The 20,423-nt window shown below is 50.8% G+C and overlaps 1 protein-coding gene across 3 annotated transcripts in view; it reads right to left on the reverse strand.

The window, feature by feature from the left end:
- Positions 1 to 5,894: 5,894 nt before the first annotated feature.
- Positions 5,895 to 20,423, reverse strand: part of RAI2 (retinoic acid induced 2) — a 63,694-nt gene continuing 49,165 nt past the window's right edge. The window contains exons 2-3 of one of the 3 annotated variants that reach the window (XM_082608922.1): positions 8,067 to 8,225; positions 6,006 to 7,775 (exon numbers count right to left, since the gene is read on the reverse strand). In XM_082608922.1, the coding sequence (XP_082465048.1) occupies positions 6,621 to 7,775; positions 8,067 to 8,201 (1,290 nt within the window). In that variant the 5' untranslated portion in view covers positions 8,202 to 8,225 and the 3' untranslated portion in view covers positions 6,006 to 6,620. Of the gene's footprint in view, positions 8,226 to 20,423 lie in introns of all 3 variants that reach the window. The other 2 variants (XM_082608921.1, XM_082608920.1) reach the window with 2 other exon arrangements.

Here is a 20,423-nt window from a genome sequence, read left to right on the forward strand (position 1 = left end):
CCGGCATCCTGTAATCACGGGGTGAGTTTCTGTTTTGCAAGGACGCCACTTGGATCCTTGGCGACTTGACTGTTTCTCTGGTCTGGAACCCAGCTCCCCTTCCAGGGCAGGGAATGATGGTTGGGAACCTGGTCCCTGCCCTGGAAGGGGAGCTGGGTTCCAGACCAGAGAAACAGTCAAGTCGCCAAGGATAAAAGTGGCGTCCTTGCAAAACAAAAACTCACCCCGTGATTACAGGATGTATCTCGAGTCCTGATGGAGCAGGTGCTGAGGGGGATGGGGAAAGCTGCCGCACCAGGGCACGCCGGCCCCGCCATCGCGTGGCAGCTTTCCTCAGCCATGTGGGCAGGCCCTGCAGGGCCAGGGCCAGTCAGGTGGGACCCCAGGCCAGCACAGCTGCTGCTCTGTGACTGTTTAATATACAGGTCTTCTACATGTGATTTCCTCTGAAGTAAGAGGTCTGTGGCCAAATATAGTTCGAACCCTGGTAGAGAAATGGTGAGGACCAAACTAAAGGACTGGGAAGGCCTGCTCCAGGCGGACCAGTTGGAGGAAGGGATTCCAGATTCCAAGAAATGAGACATGGTGGATGATGTTCCAAGCAAAGTTCTGACTGTAAAGCAAAACCTGGGAAAGTCAGCTGGGTGGGACCCAAAGGTACGTGAGGATGTATTACAGGCATATAACTGATCAGAGACGGGCAGTAACCATTCAGTTCTAGGAGGTTTTGCTGCGGCCCACAGGCATGTCCCAATTTCTATCTGGGGTTCTTTTATTATTTTTAAAAAGGTAACAGCTTTATTGAGATACAGTTCACATGCCATACAATTCAAGCATTAAAAGTGTACAATTCAATGTTTTGTTCTGTTTTTTAGCATATTCACAGAGTTGTACAATCATCACCACAATCAATTTTAGAACATTTTCACCACCTACTTGGAGTTCTGACTCTACAAAGTAGATGGAGAAATTAGGGAAAGAGCCACCAAGGGGACAAAAGGAGTATAAAGTTGGAGCTCAGAGAGTGTGAGAGGAAATGGGACTTTTGAGTTCAAGGGAAGGACACTGAGAAAAGATCTGGTGTTTAAATAGGAAACTACTCAAAGGAGGAGATTTGGCCTTTTGTTTCCATTAAGGACAAACAAAAAACTGGCTGGATCACAGCAAGAAGGATTTAGGTAAAACATAAGGGGAAAAAAACACACCCAGCTTCCTGGCAATGTTTGTAAATTCCTGGGTTATGCTGCCCTTGGAAACAAGACTGATGAACAGCCATCACGGGGTCCTTCCAGTTTCATGGTGTTGGTAAAGTAATGAGGCATCCCTTCAGAACTAGCTGAGTGAGTGCCTGCCCTTTTTGTGACAGGGAGTAGTCTTGCTGAACCCCGTTGACTAGGGAGAAGCTTCTAGAGGACCGTGTTACATGCTGGATGACTGATGGCCCTTTGGATGGATGAATGGAAGCTCCCAATGAGAGTTTCCTGGTCAGATCAGCCTTGAGGTAGTACACCGGAAATTATGAGCGGGGCCCCAGAGATCGGAGCTATAGATCTCTCTTTCTGCCTGTTGTTTCCTGATTAAATTCAGTCTTCAAAGAATTTTTGAGCTCCTGCTGTGGGCCAGGTGTTAGACAGATCCCAGAAATAAAGTAGTGGTTCTCAACCAGGGGTGACTTTGCCCCCAGGGTACTCGTGCCAATGTCTGCAGACATTGGTGTTGTCACAGTTGGTCGACAGTGGGAGGGGTGATATGGGTATAGCTTGTGGATAGAGACCAGAGGTGCTGTAAACATCCCGCAGGACAGCCTCACGACAGAGAACCATCCAGTCTCAGATGCCAATAGTGCCGAGGTGGAGAAACCTTGAGATACATAAGCTTCAGTCCCTGCTTGCAAAGAATTTGGTCTGTCCATTGTGGTGCTTCCTAATATGGCTTGAAATGTGTCCTAATGAAAATTTCTGCATCGAAGAAACTCTTCAAGTTCCTTATTTGAAGAGTTATAAATAAAACTGAATTCCTGACACCATTTGGGACTGACAGCATGGTACTACCAATGTAAAGGGGCTCATCGCATTCTTACTAATTGACTGGGTGATCAAACCTTAGATTTAAAAAAATGATTTCGCAGAGGGAGGACAGGATCCAGGTGGCCTCTACCATCGTCATCAGCAGCACGACCCTATGCTTTTGAGTGTCTACACAGAATACAGTTGGACGGAAAGTAACCTACAAGTTGGGTTAATATAGTAAACCTCAACAGTTCATCCCCTTTAACTTGAACTTGTTCATAATTTTGGCAAAGCATAGCTAAAATCTCACTTTGCTGAAAAATCCCCTGGCCTAGTAACAGTTGCAGATGGATTATTTGCAATATTTTGGAACTAGTTCTTTCAAGTACTCATACATACTACTTACTATAAAATAACCAATATGGTAATTAAAATAAAATCTCAATTTATTAAAACGGCACCCTGAAGACCTCAAATACACCCTATTTTGTTTCACTGATGTGGGAGGTCAGTTATTTGACCTGGTGGCAGGTAAGTGGGCTGTTCTGGAAAATTGCCTTTTCTATTTAATGAGGAGTAAAGTCGGCCAGAATGACCTCTAACGCTTTTCCCCCCTGCTGTTAAAGTTTTCAGCTTAGCAGCTTTTGAGTGTGGCCTTTAGAGGCTTGGCACCCGCACCCTTCAGCTTGAAATCTCCCCCTTACCATTGTGCCAAGTGCCCTGGGCGTTCCAGTTAACTGGAATGGTCTTGCAAATAATTGAAAAAAAAATCTGTAATTCAGACTCTTCATTAATTCATACTGGTTTTTGCCCCCAAAGGATCCAAATTCCTGTGGGTTCATCGGGCTTCAAACCCAATATTTAAGAATCATTGCAAAGTACGTATTTTTCAGTCGGTGATGCTTAAAAACTGAAAGCAGAAAACTCTTCTGAGCCTCAATTTTCTCACTTGTAAACTGAAATCTAAATCCTTTCCTGCCTTATTAACTAGGCTATTTAAAAAGCTAATGACTAAATTGACATCCTCTCTCAGTAATCGGCAACCTTCTTCCTCCCGTCCTCCTTCTTGGAGTTGGGAGTTTTTACCATTGCAGACATATTATTTTCACGCTTCAAGTGTGAGAGTTTTGCCTTTGAATCTAAACAAATGTTTGACCTCACTTGAGGATTTTCTACTCACTGTCACGACTTCCTTGGTTAGGATAGTAACTGTATCCTCTTTAAATCTTTCTCTTTTTTCCCTCTAGATCAACTACTTTTTACTTCACCAGGAGGATCACTACCCCCAAATATGAGTGTTAGTAACTTGTTCCAATTTTTTTTCATTTCTGAACTGAAGCCAATTGAAGCCATCTTGACAAGTCTGAGCAAATGTCAACATTCCTGGGGACTAATCATATTTCCTGAAAGACTCTGAAAAGCTGTTCTTTAGGCTAGTTGGCCAAAACATTTTTTTGAGAAGAGATGGGAAATTAAGTCATGAGAAAAAGCGTGATGGAAATCCTGCATGGCTGAAACCTGAAAGTAGGTTAGCTGGAGACGGTTGTGAGGTGTGGGGCACTAAGGGTGGCCATAGCTGGCCGAATCAAGCAGAACCGTGATGGGGCTTGAGTTTGCCAGTGGCCTCCTCTGTGCGCCCTGCGGGAATCACATGTCTCAGACCAGGAAGCATGGGTCCAGGATGATGGTTCTTACTTAAGGTTTGTGTGGAAGTCTGCAAACTTCTGACTAGGAAGGGAGAGTGGAATTGAGCCACCAGGGACGAACCCTAGGCTCACGCTGGTGCAACAGCAAGCCCTTCGCCCTTCTCTTGATTCCCTAGCGAAGTAGATTCTGGTTTGCACCAAAGGCTGAGAGGGGGGCAGGCAGAGGGTGTCACTGCCCCTGTAGCACAACCCTGGTCCCAACACAACACTCTTGTGTCTAGGGTTCACAGACCTCATTGAGCAAGTCTCCCACTCGACAGCCAGTCCCCACCACAAAGGCCTCTCTCCAAAGACCCCAGTGATGACTGGCAAGGCCCATGGATGGGCACGGCTGGGGTGGGAGCAGAGGCCTGTTCCAGGGCTGCGGGATGGCCCACGCTGGCTCAACACCCACGGTTGGCGGTGGAGCCAGCATTTCTCACCCAACCAGAGCTGACATCTGAAGAGAAAAGGGCATCTCCAGATACAACAAAGAGAAACTCGCAGCCTCATGTTTATAACGCGATTACAGGTTACAAATGCCTTCCTTTCCACCTAGATGTCACTCAGTCAGCTTTAAACCCTTGCTTCTAAAGGGCAAATTGAGAATTCGGTTCCCCCAAAGACAGAGAAGCGCAGCTTTTCCCAGTACATTGTGAAGACAGGGGCCCTGCTGGCTGGTGCAGAAAGGCTGCCTAGCACTGCAGGGGCAACAGAAACAACCACAAACATGGTGAGAAAAGGACAGCAGGTGAATGAGAAATGCTAGTGCCTAGGCACATCTGTGTTGGTTGTATGTGAAACTGGAATACACATGCCATGGTCAGGAAACGTGGCCAGAAACCCACAATAGGAGTAAAACTGGAAAAGATGGCCCCATGCAGAAGCTTAAAGGATGGAGTCTGGCTGGTGTGAGAGAATGGGACTAGTTAGCCTCATGAGAAAGAACTATTTGGTTATTTCTCATCGTGTCACACGTTGAAAGAGAAATTTTAACAACACAGGCAAAGAGCAGGAAAAAGAAAATCCATTATAGGGGTATGGTACAGGACCAGCTAAAACTGTAACCCTATACACGGAGGGCCTGGTAATAAAAGAACAGTCTCGCAACTGCTTTCTCTCCTGTTCGTGTTCACGGTAACAGCTGGATACATACTAATTGCAAGAAGTGAAAGAAAGAGGCTGAAGTTTAAAAGCAGGCATGCTGTAATCAGTCTCTCGCCAGCACAATTTCAGACCCAAGTGTGCTGTGCCGCCTAGCAGGTCTATTTTAAACGTACACTCACAGTTCCTCGTTGGTGTGGATGGCTTCGCGCTGTTCTCTTCTTCCAGGTGCATCGCTTCTGTCCATCGAGAGATGGTTTAACGGCGGGTTCTCAGCCTCAGTGCTGTGGACATGGGGATTGGATCACTCTCTGCCCTGGGGGCTGCCCTGTGCACTGTGGGATGCTTAGCAGCATCCCGGTCTCTGCCCACCAGGTGCCAGGAGCACCCCCCTCCCCAAGCCATGGTAACCAAAGCGTCTCCAGGCATTGTCAGATGTTCCCTGGAGGGCATGATCACCCCCAGTTGAGAATCACTGGGATAAACGAATAAGGAATGGCTTTCTCTTCCCTCCTCGACCCCACACCCAAACATCCCTACCCAGGGCCGGGAACCTGCGTGAGACACCTCCTAATCCACCGGACTGCCCTCTTGTTCTGAGTGGCCTTCGGTAATACTTTTGACTTGCAAGACTATTAGTCATTCAGGACAGTGCTCCTACTACCCTTGAAGAGAAAGTCCTTTCAGCTAAATTTTGGGAGGAGGGAGGAAAAGCAGGTAAATTTCCCTTTAGAGATATTTGTCTGCTTTAGTCTATGGAAGGTTTCAGACAGAATTCTGCACATCCAGGGTCTCTGTGAACTAGAGGGGGGATTGGGTACTTGAAACTCACCTCCCCACCCCCTCCCTTTGCCACATTTCTACAAATGAAGAAAGGGACCAGAAGGGGAAATGACTTGCTCGAGGTCATACATATGCCTAATCCTCCTTTTCTTTCTTTTTTTTAAACATCTTTATTGGAGTATAATTGCTTTACAATGGTGTGTTAGTTGCTGCTGTATAACAAAGTGAATCAGCTATACATATACATACATCCCCATATCCCCTCCCTTTTGCACCTCCCTCCCACCCTCCCTGTCCCACCCCTCTAGGTGGACACAAAGTGCCGAGCTGATCTCTCTCCCTGTGCTATGCGGCTGCTTCCCACTAGCTATCTATTTTACATTTGGTCGTGTATATACAGTCCATGCCACTCTCTCACTTCGTCCCATCTTACCCTTCCCCCTCCCCGTGTCCTCAAGTCCATTCTCTATGCCTGCATCTTTATTCCTGTCCTGCCCCTAATCCTCCTTTTCTGAGGACATAGGCCAATATGATTCTTCTTTGCCCAATATGTCTGAAGAGCTTCGGTCTCTAAACACGGATAACTTGCAGTGCTTCACAAGCGACAGTTTTGGCCAAACCATGCCAGTTCAGGAATGCAGATTTTATAAATGATAGAATACTGCAACCAGTTAGTGCAAACAAACATTTATTGTGAAATATTCATCCTACCCTTTATTAGGTATTACATCATCAAAGCACTTTGTGGCAATGAAAATAGCTTTTTTACCCCTCTGATTCACCCAATATTCCATTAAAGCTGCAAAAAATGTGCAATCTGCTTGAAAAATAGGTTGCTCTTATTTACTCATTTGTGAAAAGTCAAAAATTAAAAAAGAAAATGAAACTTGCTTACACGGCCTCTAGAGCCAATTTGCCTTCCCGCTTCCCAGCTACTCCCCAAAATAATTAACAAAGATAATTTGTTTTAAATGCCTTTTTATAAAACCAATGCACCTTTCCCCATATTATAATCATAAAAATTTTAAAAAGCCATTATTTACTTTCTTGGAAAAAAGGTGGCCAGCCGTTGTTTTTTGATTGGGAGCATGTGTATTTCCTGGGAGTTCACTTTCTTTAACTTTATGCTCCGGTTTTTGACGGGTTTCCTAAGGGGCTCCGTGTTTCCCATGGACTCTTCTCCTGGGCTGTTGATGTCATAGCCCTGAAGCATGGAGTCTTCTCTTTTGAAGGAGAAGTTTTTGGTGGACACCCCCGAGAGGCCTTTGAGCTTGCCACAGAAGATGGTAGGCACAGTGTCTTCCACGGAGACGATCACCTTGGCCGCCTGGGACTCGCTCACAATCTCAATGTTATTTTCAGCCTTGACCTCACCACTGGGCTGGCTGGGCAGCTCGGCGGCAGCGCTGCTGCCCATGTGACTATCCATCACGGCTGAGGCCTCGTGGGGCGTGGTGGGGGCAAAGGGCACTTCCGTGCCACTGGGAAGTTTCTCCATCACAGTGTGACCTGGGCTGTCCGCTGAGCCGCTGCTGTCATACAGTGTCTCAGGGGGAGGCTCAGATTTCCGGTGGGCTGCCAGCGACAGGTCCAGGGCTGCATCTTCCTGGCACGTCGGGGGACTGACTTCGCCAGCCTTGAGCCAGGGCACTGACTTCATGGAGAGATCCAGGGCCTCGTTCTCACTCCCCATCTTGATGACGGTGTGGCGGCCGAGCTGGAAGTACTCCCTCGGCGGGAGGAGGTCGAAGGGCTTCAGTTCCTCCTTCTGGAGAGGGGTCTGGGTGCCTTTAAAGGGGTGTAGGCCGAAGGAAGCTGGCGGCTTTCGGAAGCTGGGGCTGAACTTGGATTCAGAACTCTGAGGCACCGGGATGGGGATGGGGATGGGGACCGGCACGGGCAAGGGGACGATCACAGGGTAGGGAACCAAGAGGGTGGCCGGCGGGACCAGGGGGGACAAGGGGGAGTTAAAGGGCTGGGGGGGCACAGGGGCATATCCCGGAGGAGGCTGACAGGGTGGAGGGCCGAGAGCGCCCTGCGAAGGAAACAAATTCTGGAGCACGGCTTCGAAGGGCAACGTGGGCTCCTGCGGCTGGCTGGGGGTCCTGAGGTCCAGGAGCTGGGGCTGGGCCTCGGGGTCCTCGGCTCCCTGGAAGAGGTTGCTGTGGATGGCGCTGGAGGAGCACGGGGCCTCCTGTGGCAGGACCAGAGGGGAGTTGAGGTGCTGGAAGACGTGCTGCTCCAGCACCACCGGCAGCTGCACGGGGCCCTGTGTGGCCATGACGTACGTGGCGTTGCCGCTGGGGTTGAGCTCAGGCGCGGAGCTGCCCTCCACCTGCATGTGAAGGGGCATCACCACCGGGCTCTCCCCGAGGCACAGGGGCTGCAGCACGGTGGCCGCTACCTTCAGAGCCATGCCGCTTTGGGACTCAGCCGGGGGGTTCAGAATGGACGGGGCCGGCACGGTCACCAGGGCCTTCTTTACCAGGTCGGTGGAGTTGATGTTCCAGGCCTCAGTGGTGATCAGCTGGGCCATGCCGTTCTCCAGTCTGTTATTGGCCAAGGCAGGGGAGGAGTCGGTCATGTCCATGGAGAGGTTCTGGGACTGCAGATCGTCCATCACTCAGCTCTGATGACACTCGGCCTGCAACACAGAACACACCGTATGAATCTTCCTTCCGAGACTATTTATAATTGCCTTGAGAGCTCTCTCTCCATCTTTTAAAAGTTTCCACGTCTTAGTTAACCGGGGAGCACACCCATCTCTCTGTGTATACATACATGTTACAGATATTTCCTAATATATACGAACACACCCATACGATCAGCTGTGCGTGGACAGCCCCAATTTAACAGACGATTAAACTATAAACACAGATGATGTAATGACTAAATAGCCAAGTGAGGTTAAACAGAGTATTGGGAAGCCGAATACTCACTCAGCTTATATGTTTAGCCTGCAACAAACACAAAGTTTCATTCCACATTGTTCTATCGGACAGTTAAGATATGCGGGGATGGGACTTGTTCAAATTCAAATATGCAGCAGAGACTTACTTTCCTTTAAGAAAAAAAGTAGAACCCTGTCACGTTAGAATATTGTATGAAATTGGAAGGGGGCCATCCCAGTTATGGAAAGCATTTAAAAAACTCTTTGTAGCAGCAATAATTCTTCCAAAAGAGGCTTGATGAGAGGAACAGCAGTGTATTTATACAAGGCTCATTACAGTGGTCTCCCTCCAACCAGTGACACCCCCTTTCCTCCAGTAATAGGAAAAGCCACTCCGAGGAGTGAAGACAGGATAACTTGCACGAATGCTCGTTGGGTCCAGCGTCACTGTCCCCATTCTGTCTGTCTGACCCATGACCTCTCTCTCCTAACTTCTAGCTGTCAAGAAGAACAGATGTTGACGAATCTAGGGCTGGGGAAATGGAACCCTTGTTGGAAACAAACATCCTCAAAGGTGAGATATACTTTCTTGACGTCCGTGGCACCACTGGCCACCTCCTGAGAAGCCAAAGAAGCCCAGCGCCGGTGCTTCCTGGAGGAAGCAGGGCTGCAGCTGCGATATGGCTCTCCATGGAAACGCGTCCATATTTAGCCTTGTTACCATGGAGAAGGCAGGCACCATGTCTAACTCCGGGATCTGTGCAGCCCTGGAGTCTGGTTGGGCTCAATAATAATTCAATAATCTTCAGTCTTGCTGGGCAGGCCTTGGGCAACTCCGATTCTTGACCTCACCTGTCTGAGCCGTCTAGACTTCCGTCCTGGGGTCAACTTGTCCTCTTCTCGCCACAAAATTACCAACACAACCTCCAAAACAAGAGAGGCGGCCCAGCACACCATGGGATTAGAAATGAACAAACGAGGCCTCACTAGAGGAAGGCAGCTTTAAGAAATGAACAACTCTGCGATATTTCCAGACAATCACAACGTGTCAAATGCACAGAACAAGGAGTTTCTCTGAAGCAGGAGGAGTGGAGGACAAGGGGAAGGATGCTGTGCAAACAACGTTATGGAGAAGGAATGGTGAGTGATGCCCTCGGCAGGGCGCACTGCAGGGCCTCTGAGGGAGGGCACCAGAGCCCACTCCCTAGGGGCAGGGTGCGCTCCACAAATGATCACGAAGTGGCCCAGCGTGGTGGCCAATGATGCCCTTGGGGCAGAGTATGGAGGAAGCCTGTTCCCAGGGAGCCGGAGGGGGCTCGCCCCAGCTGAAGGGCCTGGTTCTTCCCGAGAGGAGTGCTCCCTGATTCAGCCCAGAAAATGCCATGCCTCCAATACACCATTCATTCATTCTTCCATGCATTCATCCATCCATCCAACCAATTAATTTGCTGAATGCCTACTGCCTGCCCAACGCTTTGCTGGGGGCTGGAGATGCTGTCATGATCCTGGAGATGCTCCTGCTTTCATGGGGATTAGAGTCTACTGGGGGTGCACATGCCGTTGATCGGACAGAGACTGGCTAGCATGAGAAGGCGTCAGAGTGAAGCCAGGAGGAGCATCAGCCTCGGCAGGACAGAGCTCTGTCGGCCACTCACGGACAGCGCTTCGAAGGGTCGCCCTGTCCCTCACAGTGGCCACAACTCAGGGTGGGTTGGCAGAAGGCTGAAGGGAAGCTTGGGCGGGGCTGGTGAGGACAAGGACAGCAGCGGTCGGAGAAGGCACCACGGCCACCCGTCTGAGGCGGCTTCCGACGGCCTGTGACGCAGGCCGCCGGAGGAAGTCATGTCCCATGTTTCCCGCGGGTTTGGGACTATCCAGCTATGAGGCTGCTTTCTCATAACAGGCTACACGTGCCCGCCTTCCAAACGTGGCGGCCTCCGTCCCTGTCTGCCTCCCTCAGCCCGCCCTCACCTCGCCGCCACCGGCTCCTGGCACATACCTTCGGCTCCGGCGGCGGCCCTCATCTCTCCCCGCGCAGCCTCGCTCCTCTCCCGGCCTGGCCCTGGTCCTAGGACTGCTAATCCTCCAGAACCTTCCCGCTCAGAGTACGAGGCCGTCCTGCCAGGTGAGGGTGCCGCCCCCAGGGGGCGCCCAGTGCCTGCAAACTCTTGCCATCAGGCCCCTTGCCGGGGCCTCTGGCCTCTGGGGACAGGGCCGGGGCCAGATGCGATGCGGGACAGGCCAGGAGGCAGGTGGCGGTGCGCGGCATCTCGGGGGCCAAGGGCCGGACTACCACCCCTGCCTCCTCCCACGTGACAGCTTTGGACCTGCCTGATGACTGAGCCGGGCAGGCCCGGGAAGCAGCCCCAGTCCCCCACCTAGAGGCCTGCTGAGACGACGCCCGCCGCTCCCCACCGGGGACTGAGCACCCGCTCCTCGTCGCGTACCACGCGGGGCCCAGGACTACGCTGCCTGCGTCAAGCACCCTCCCGCCTCCCAGGGGGCTCTTCCCCTCTTCCGCCCTCTCCTCCTTCCCTCATTCACCCTGACAGCACGCACCCCGACTCCGGGTCAGCAGCTGGGGGGCCGGAGTGGGTGTCACTGTTGTAGGAGCTGGCGCTGGAAGCCCCAGGGATGCCCTGAGGATAACAACCAGCTCCTGAGATGAGGGCTCACAGGGCAAGTCTGTGTCCCTGAGGACAAGCCAGAAGCCAGATGCTGACTGCAGAGGTCGTGTCACAGAAGCCACCACATAGTGCTCAAGCAGAGGGGGTGCCATTTCTTCAGAGGTGGTAGGGAGCCTTTTGTTTGGGTTGTTCAAAATATTGTTGGCAAGGGCTTCCCTGGTGGCGCAGTGGTTGGGAGTCCGCCTGCCGGTGCAGGGGACACGGGTTCGTGCCCCGGTCCGGGAGGATCCCACATGCCGTGGAGCGGCTGGGCCCGTGAGCCATGGCCACTGGGCCTGCGTGTCCGGAGCCTGTGCTCTGCAACGGGAGGGGCCACAGCGGTGAGAGGCCCGCATACCGCAAGAAATATATATATATATATATATATATATAGTTGGCAAAAGGATTTAAATGACATCGGCCATCCATTCGGCCTGCACCCATTACCCCTGGGGGTATGGGGCGGGGCGTAAAGGGAGGGGAAGTGGGCGATCTGGATCTGCGGTTGCTGGAGGCCTGTGGCCAGTTGCCTACGTGCCCCCCAGATGGACACCCTGGGGAGACGCCTCAAGGCACAGAGCAGCTGGGGAGGTGAGGAAGGACTGTCTGGGGCAGTAATTGGGCTCAGAGACCTGTGGGGTCACAAAATTGCCACCTGAACCCCTTGTCTAACTATCATGAAGATCTAAGGATACCAGAGGCACGTTGTCCCTAGGATCTGCCCCTCAGCTTGGAGCCCTCTCGGGCCTTGACCTTCACCCAGCCAACTCCTGCTCACCTGTCAGACTCTGGACTCTCATCCTCTGAGATCTCCCCCAACCCCACTGAGCTCCCACAGGACCCCAACTTACCTTGTCTAGTCCTGACCCTCCCTCTCATGCTGGCATTGACAGTATGAGAAACAACTTTCTCACTTGCTCATCTTTATAACCGTAGCTGGTGAATCCTTTCAGAAAGGAGGGCATGAATGAGTATCTAGGCCTTTCGCAGCCTGGCGTTCTCATAACCAGCGTCTTGTCACATTTATAGACTCGTGGCATATCAAGACTGGCAGGGACATTAAAGCTTACGTCTCTATCCTCTTCCCAATCTTTTTTACAGATGAGGAAACTGTGACCCAGAAAGGCTGAATAAAACTCGCCAGAGGCCAGTTATCACAGAGGTCACCATGCTCTTGTTGTGGAGAGAGCAGAGGGTCAGGCCCACAGGCGTCAGGGAGGGGAACATGGCAGTCACCCACCTTCACCAGCCAGGGGCAGACTCCAATGACGAGACAGTAGATGCGAAAGCACTTTGTGGACAGTGAAGAGTCTGACACGGTGACCTGTGAATGGATTCATCCTAGGGCCCCGTGTTTCTCCGACACACACAGACAATGAAAACCAAAGCAAAGCAACACGTGTGCCGTTTTCCTGATAAGGAGTTACACTCGTGAAGAAACCAACCCGGGGCCCAACTCCCAGGCAGTCGGTCAGTGACCCGCCCCACGCGTGCACCCCACTGGGTGCCCTGCAAGCCGGGCCTGCCTCTCAGGCCTCCTGCCTCCAGAGCGTCGCACAAAGGACTCAATTTACCTTACAGGCTTCCATACAGATTGACATTTTTTTGGACAATGATTCATTTATAGCTTAATTTCAACAGTGAAAACAGTTGACCACTCAGATAATTTAGACTAGTCTCTAGGTCGTAGAGTCCATCTATTTCCCTGTTGTGGGCATTTAACACTTAATCTCTCTCTCCCTCTCTCTACACACACACTCACACACTCAACCTAATACCCTCAGCTACATCCTAAATGATCCCATGGGGGCCCCCTGAGGAGCCTGCACCAACTCCAACTGAAGGAAGTTCAGAATGTGACTGTGAACCCCACTCTAACCCAGGACAGGATCCCCGAGACCACCTCACGCAGAGCTTGATTTCTGAGCTGGGAATTTGGACAAAAGCCCTGGGGGCATGCCAGGAGCCCTATATCACCTTCTAGAGAGGGGCTTGATTTTATACCGTGAGTTGAGAGCATTTTCACCACAGAAACAACTATCAAGACGACCACAAGGCCCCTGGTCTGCAGCGCCAAGCGCCCCTGAGGAAATGCTTGAGGACTGGGTTCCTAGGTCTGGTGGGCAGGGTCACCTCGTGGTAATGCAAGCCAGGGGCCACTGGCTGCCTGGGAGCCCTGTGAGGACCCTGGAACCACTGGAGTGAGGTCACGGGGAAGTGAGCTCAGCCTCAGGGGAAGCAGTCTTAGTGATCTGGGCAGATTCCACCTCCAGGACCTGGATGATCTAGGGCGGGCCATTCTGGAGTCCCCTGGTCCCGATCCTGGGGACACCCCCTTCAGCCCGAACAGCCTGCAGGTGTGACCTGCCCTCCTCTTCCCCTGAAGTCAGCCTCACCTAGATATTTTATCAAGATAAATTTCCTCCTCTAAGACATTCATTTTCGGGACTTCCCTGGTGGCGCAGTGGTTAAGAATCTGCTTGCCAACGTAGGAGACACGCGTTTGAGCCCTGGTCCGGGAAGACCCCACATGCCGTGGGGTAACTAAGCCCATGCGCCACAACTACTGAGCCTGTGAGCCATAACTACTGAGCCCGTGAGCCACAACTACTGAGCCCGTGAGCCATAACTACTGAGCCCTCGTGCCTAGAGCCCGTGCTCCACAACTACTGAGCCTGCGCTCTAGAGCCCGCGAGCCACAACTCCTGAGCCCGCGAGCCATAACTACTGAAGCCCGCGTGCCTAGAGCCCGAGCTCTGCAATGAGAGAAGCCACTGCAATAAGAAGCCCGCGAACTGCAACAAAGAGCAGTCCCCGCTCGCCGCAACTGGAGAAAGCCTGGGCGCAGCAACGAAGACTCAATGCAGCCAAAAATAAATAAATAAAAATAAATAAATTTATTTTTAAAAAAGACATTCATTTTCTAAAAATATATCCCGATACTATGTGTTTTCCAACTGTAAAATATCAACAGCTTTGGTTTTTATGGAGCCTGTAGGCAGCCATCATTTTTTCAGGTCAGAATTGGATCATCAATGTCCTTGGAGCAGCAGCAGCATTACCTGAGAGCCTGCTAAAAATGCAGAGTCTCGAGCCCCACCCCAGACCACCTGAATCAGCACCTGCATCTCGACAAGCTCCCGGGATGATCTGTGTGCACGTTCACATCTGACAGGTGCTGGCTTAGCTCTGGTTCTCAACTTGGCTACACATTAGAATCACCCGGGAGCTTTAAAAAATACTGATGCCTGGGTCCCACCACCAAGACTCTGACTTAATTGGTCTGGGGTAGAGCCGGGGCATTGGGGTTTTGAAAAATTCCCCAGGTGACTCTACTGTGCAGGCAGAATGGCCTTAATCCAAAGTCCAGAGAACAAGGCACCTGGTCAGCCAACCTTCTTCTTAGTGGCTGATCTTGCTTCTTACTTCACAGAAAAGATTAAAGCCATCAAGTCTGGAATTCCCTCAACTTCCACCCTGGCCGTCACAGAGTCTTCCCATGTGCCCCCGCCCCCGGGAAAAAGTGAGGTGTCACTCCTTCTTGCAAGGCTGACTTCCCAGAGACCTCTGTAAGCATCCTCCCCCTGCCAACTGCACCCTATTCTATTTCTTGCTTTCGATCCAGCACTTAAAACTATACCCTCAATGATCAACCTAATTCTGTATAAAAATCACCAGCCACTTACTATGAGTGAAATGAGCAAAGCATAACTTTCATCCTTTAATACAACGTAGATATGGTTTCACCATTCAGGACCTGATATGTACTAAATATCTAAGAAGTAATTCCAACTGGGTAAAAAATGGTTTTGCTCTCCCCATAGGGTATAATAATTGTCAACTACTTGCCCCAGTGATTAAATTTTCTGAGCTTCAAACATCAGCACAGGGCGTTTCTACTGAAGCTGTGAACGTAATTATCACATGAATGTATTCCCAAATCGGCTACAATACGGAGAACACAAAATAGTCACCTGGCTTACAGCTGATTGCCTTTTACACGCAGAGATCTACACGGCCCTCCAAAAGGACTATGACTACCCAAGTTAGCTTTGGGAACGAGTTCTCCAACATGTTACTTCATTTATTAAAACAGTGGTGGCCGTGCAGTTCGTGACTGAGTCTCACATTCATGAAGGTGGGCAGCGGCTGTGGGGAGTTTTGCCAGAGAGGACTGAGTGCAAATCTTAGCTCTGATGTGATGTGATATTGGTGAAAAATGGGAGCTGTGAGACAGGCAGAGGAAGCAGCGAGCCTGAGCATGGTAAACTGGCCATTGACACCAGGGCACTCCCAGGCCTTCCCGGGGAGCAGGGTACAGTCGTCATAAAACTTATTTATGTCCGTTTTACCACCTCATCCTTTTCATTCCCATTTTTCTATTTTATGGCATATGTAGTAAATAAATACAGGCAGACATATATAATTTAACAATGTGTATGTGTCGAGGGGGTGGTCAATTCTTTCTTTTTTTCCTGATAGGAGTGCAAGCATGAAAAAGTTGGAACTCAGCAGGAGAGCCAGAGCTTCCAAGGCCCAGCGAGACTTCCAAGGGTCCCCCCTGCCTGAACGAGTCTTGGGGTCACTGGCCCAGGCCACCCCTCACATTTTGCAGAGCAGGAAGCTGCGGTTCAGAGGTTGAGTGAGGCTCAGAGGTTGTAGCGTGCAAGACTCTCAGACCTGTGCTCCCTTCAAAAGCACAGTCCCTCAGCCACTGCCTTGGGTTCAAATTTCACTTGAGTCAAAGGGGTCCCCTGCTACATCTGTATCCCTTAACCAGAGTCCAACACCAAAGTATGTGGGATGGTCTGATTCAACCATCAAACTGTCAAATAAGAGTTTGATGGGTGAGGACCTTGATAAAAAAGATGAAATAAACCCTCGAGTCCATGATATGTAATAGACAAGAAATAGAAGTAAAAGATGAGATTCAAGACACACACACACACACACACACACACGAGCTCTTTGTGACTGGGGTAAAGTCATTTTGTGTCCCTGGGACTCAGTTTCCTCTTCTGTAACGTGGGGTACTGCCCCCCTCTCATGGTGGGGTGGAAAGTTAACTCAGGCCTCCCACGAGTGAGTGGCGCCTGCGGGAAGGAGTCAAACCCGGCCTTCTAGGAATTGCTGCGGGTCCTGAGGGATGGGGAGGTGTGGGAATTCAAGAGACTTGGACGGAAGAGGGAAAGGGCGCGAGGGGGTGGGGGAAGGGCAGAATGGGGGCGGGTCTTTCTGGGCCACTCCCATGACCCCCGAGAAGACTCCATTCCCTATCCTCCCAACTCGAAAGCCCACAGCGTGGGTGAGGGGAGCAGCTTGGAGGGAGGGACCAGGAATGGTGAAGAGGGAAAGGTTAGAGAAAGGAGGGAGGTTCTTTTGGGAGTTCTGGTTCCTCTTTAAACCAGGCCAGGGGAGAAGAGAAGGCCAAAAGGAGGGGCGAAGGTAAGAAGACCCTTCGGCTTCAGTCAGAGCATGGTTTCTCTCTCTTGGGACTCAACTTGCAGAGCAGGGCAGCAGCGTCTGTGGGGTGAAGACATCACAGCGCTGTCGGGAACCCACGATGTGTCAAACGTCCCTACGACGTGGTAGATTCCACCAGAGCACGGGAGGGATCTGGGGGTCTGGCTGTGGAGGGTGCCACGCAGCTGGCCTGGTTCCTTTCTGGCCCAGGAGGAGACTGTCAGATGTCTCTGCATTTCCGATCTCATTTTAGACTCCCCAGTACCTCCAGCCTGCCCACAGAGGACCTATGGCGGCCCTCGGGCTGCAGGCCTGGGTGTGGGGCCGGAGGAGAGAACTAGGCTCACGTCCACTCGTGTATGTATTCTTTCAAAAACTACCTATTCTCTCAGCTCAATTCCCCAAGGATTCACCAACTGATACTCTCCCAGGGTGATCTGCTTCTGACAGGGCTCCCTCAAGGTGCACAGTTCTTGCAGAGGTGAAGGGGTAAGTCTCTAAAAGAATGCCAGTCCCTACACAGCAATGGGAAGAGATGTCAGCGCGAGGACCCCTCTAAGGTAGAGGAGAAATGCTTACTGTCCAGAGAGGGTTGCCCCTGAAACTAAGAGGAGAGAAGCACCCTCCTCAAGTCTGGGTGAGCCCAGGGGAACGGGAGACACACGGATCAGAATCACCAGAGAAAATCATAAAGAACTGCTGGTGGTGGCAGGGGACACTCACCTGGATGTGGGCTGTGAGAGCCCAGGAGTGTCCACCCCTGCACTCGGCCAAGGTCCCAGAGCCTTAAGCTGGACACACAGGACCCAAACACCCTCAGGTGCTGGTGCCGGAGTGGCCATCTCGTGCAGGAGCACAGGTCGTGTTCAAGACCTCTGGCCAGGGTGTATCATCTTAAAAAGCTATGGTGTTTGGAGATTTTTCTGGCAATAAAGAAACCTCTTAAGTAAGGAACAAAGAGGGAAAAAAACCTGCTCCTGGAAGAGAAAATACTTCTAATTAGATTGAGATACAAAGGTTACATTTTTGTTCTGGGAAAAGGACTGTTTATAATCCCGTGTCATTAGCAGGACATTTTCCAGAGACTAGTGTGCCAGAAATAGACCCTCCGAGGGGTCACTGGAAGGAAGGGGTGCAGATTTGCGAGGTGCAAAGGACTGGAGTTCAGATTTTCCCTTTATCCTAATGCACATGAGCCCCTCACCAACTCTCGGCATGAAAATTGTGCCGGCCTCACCTGGGCACTGCCCCCTGCCCCCCACTCCCGAGAGGGGTCAGAAGTACAAGCTTCGAACTCAGGCCTAGGTTCAAATTTCAGCTCTGCCTAACTTTGCTAGCTGTGTGACCTTGGGCAAGTTAGTTTTAAGCCTCAGTTTCCCTCTGTGCAAAATGAGGTTAAAAAAGACCTGGGGTGGGGGGAAGAGCTGGACTGGTTGTAAGGATGAAAGGAAATAATCAGTGTAAAGTACCTGGCACAGGGCCTGGCACTTAGAAAGTTCCCAATAAAACATGGCTAGGGCTTCCCTGGCGGCGCAGTGGTTAAGAATCCACCTGCCAATGCAGGGGACACGGGTTCAAGCCCTGGGCCGGGAAGATCCCACATGCCGCGGAGCAACTGAGCCCGTGTGCCACAACTACTGAGCCTGTGCTCTAGAGCCCGCGAGCCACAACTACTGAGCCCATGTGCCACAGCTATTGAAGCCCGCGCACCTAGAGCCCGTGCTCCGCAACAAGAGAAGCCACCGCAATGAGAAGCCCGTGCGCTGCAAGAAAGAGTAGCCCCTGCTCACCGCAACTAGAGAAAGCCCGCGCGCAGCAACGGAGACCCAACGCAGCCAAAAAAAAAAAAGTTGGTGATAATGTTAAAAATAACATGGCTAGGGCTTCCCTGGTGGCGCAGTGGTTGAGAGTCCGCCTGCCGATGCAGGGGACACGGGTTCGTGCCCCGATCCCGGAAGATCCCACATGCCGCGGAGCGGCTGGGCCCGCGAGCCATGGCCGCGGAGCCTGTGTGTCCGGAGCCTGTGCTCCGCAACGGGAGAGGCCACAGCAGTGAGAGGCCCGCGTACAGCAAAAAAAAAAAAAAAAAAAAAATAACATGGCTAACATCATCATCACCACTACTGTCACCATCGTCATCACCACTGTCATTGTCTGCAGCTTCATCATCATCATCGTCACTGTCATAGCCATCATATCATCACCATCATTACTGTCACCTTGTCACTAGCATCACTGTCATCATTATCAGATCCATTGCCTATATTTCCTCTCAGCGTCTTAAGTAGCGTTACAAACGCGCCCAATGGGTTTGTACATTCAGTTTCTGAGTTAAAACCCTGTTTGTTCAGAGGTTCGTTTTAAAATCAGCTGCTAGGAACTGGGAAGGCATTTACCATAGAATTAATATTACATCTGATGGCGAGGTTTCCACAGAAACTCACTTAACCCCCAGCACAGCTGAAATATTGAACATTTGCAGTGAAAATAGAAAACAACACTGTTGCCCTACAGGAAATGAAAGACAATGGGAAAACAATTCAATAAATACAAAAATCTACATCTCATTCAGGCTGAGAGGCTGGGGGAGAAAGAAGAGGTGGCCAGAGCCTTTTGTATCTGGAATATGGACTCATGAGCATTTGTAACGTTCCAAAGTTATAGCTGATTGGCTGTGATGCATAATTTCGCTTCAGATCCTACAGTTTTCTTTCTCCGTGACAGAAGGGCCTAAATAGCTCTCTCCTCTCCTGCCTAGCTGCAAGATTAGGGGCATTTTCTCAAAAACAAGGGAGGGCTGGAAGAGGAGAGGAATTGGGTAAGGACAAGAGGGAGAGAGAAAGCAGAGGAATTTTCTGAGATAACTGGGCAAGAGTTGAAGGAAAGAAGGTTGCTCAGGTGGAAGAGAGAAAACCGAGAAACTGAGGAAAGCTGTGAGAAAAACGCTGAATGAGCTTTATTCAGCTGCCCAAAACGGACCGCTGTTGAGCTACAACCGCTTGGCTGCTGTGCAGCGTGGTGGAGGGAGAGGCGGGAGTGGAGCTTCCCAGTAGAATGAGGGAAAATAGGAAATCGTTCACCAGCACTAGAGGTACGTGAGGAAGGTGATCCAAATTCGAGGAAAGCTTCTCCCATGCTTTTAAAACCACCAAGCACATTCACTTATGACTTGAGTTGTCAGTCGTAGAAAACAACATAGATTAGTCTTCTTTTGGTGCCTGATCTTTGTCTTTGCCTACCTCTCACCCCCTCCTTGGGCAGTCAGAATTGGGTTTCCTCTATCAGAATTGGGTTTTCCAGAATGGAGCTGATAAACTCATTCTCAATGAGGTCTATGACTCATAGGTTCAAGAATTATGTTTCCTTTATTGGTGTAATAAACTTAATTCAGTCAGTGATAATGTTATGGACAAAGAAATGAAATCCTAATTGAGCGATTTCAGATACCAACCAAAGGGAGAAATCCTGCTTATCTTGAAGTCCCTCCATAGACACGAGAGCCTACAGCTATGACCAAGTTTGCTGGCTCCATTAAAAGGCACTTGACGTGCAAAAAGGGGATGGGACATGGCCTCACCCTTTAAGCCTTCAGAGCTTACAGAGGAAGTGAATGCCTTCCTAGACTCAATCAACAAACACTTGCTGTTCACATACCAGGAACCACATGAGTATGTGGCTCCCGGGTCTAGAGGTTTTAGCAGTATCTGGAACTGTCTTCACGGGGCCCCGTTACTAAACTGGCTACCTCCTCCAGCTCTGGTCTCTGTCGTACCAGGTTTCTCTGCAGAGGTTAGGGGTCTCAAAGGACTGCACCCCCATGCAC

Source organism: Mesoplodon mirus (genome assembly GCF_964341445.2).
Source record: "Mesoplodon mirus genome assembly, chromosome: X".
Classification (NCBI taxonomy): domain Eukaryota; kingdom Metazoa; phylum Chordata; class Mammalia; order Artiodactyla; family Ziphiidae; genus Mesoplodon; species Mesoplodon mirus.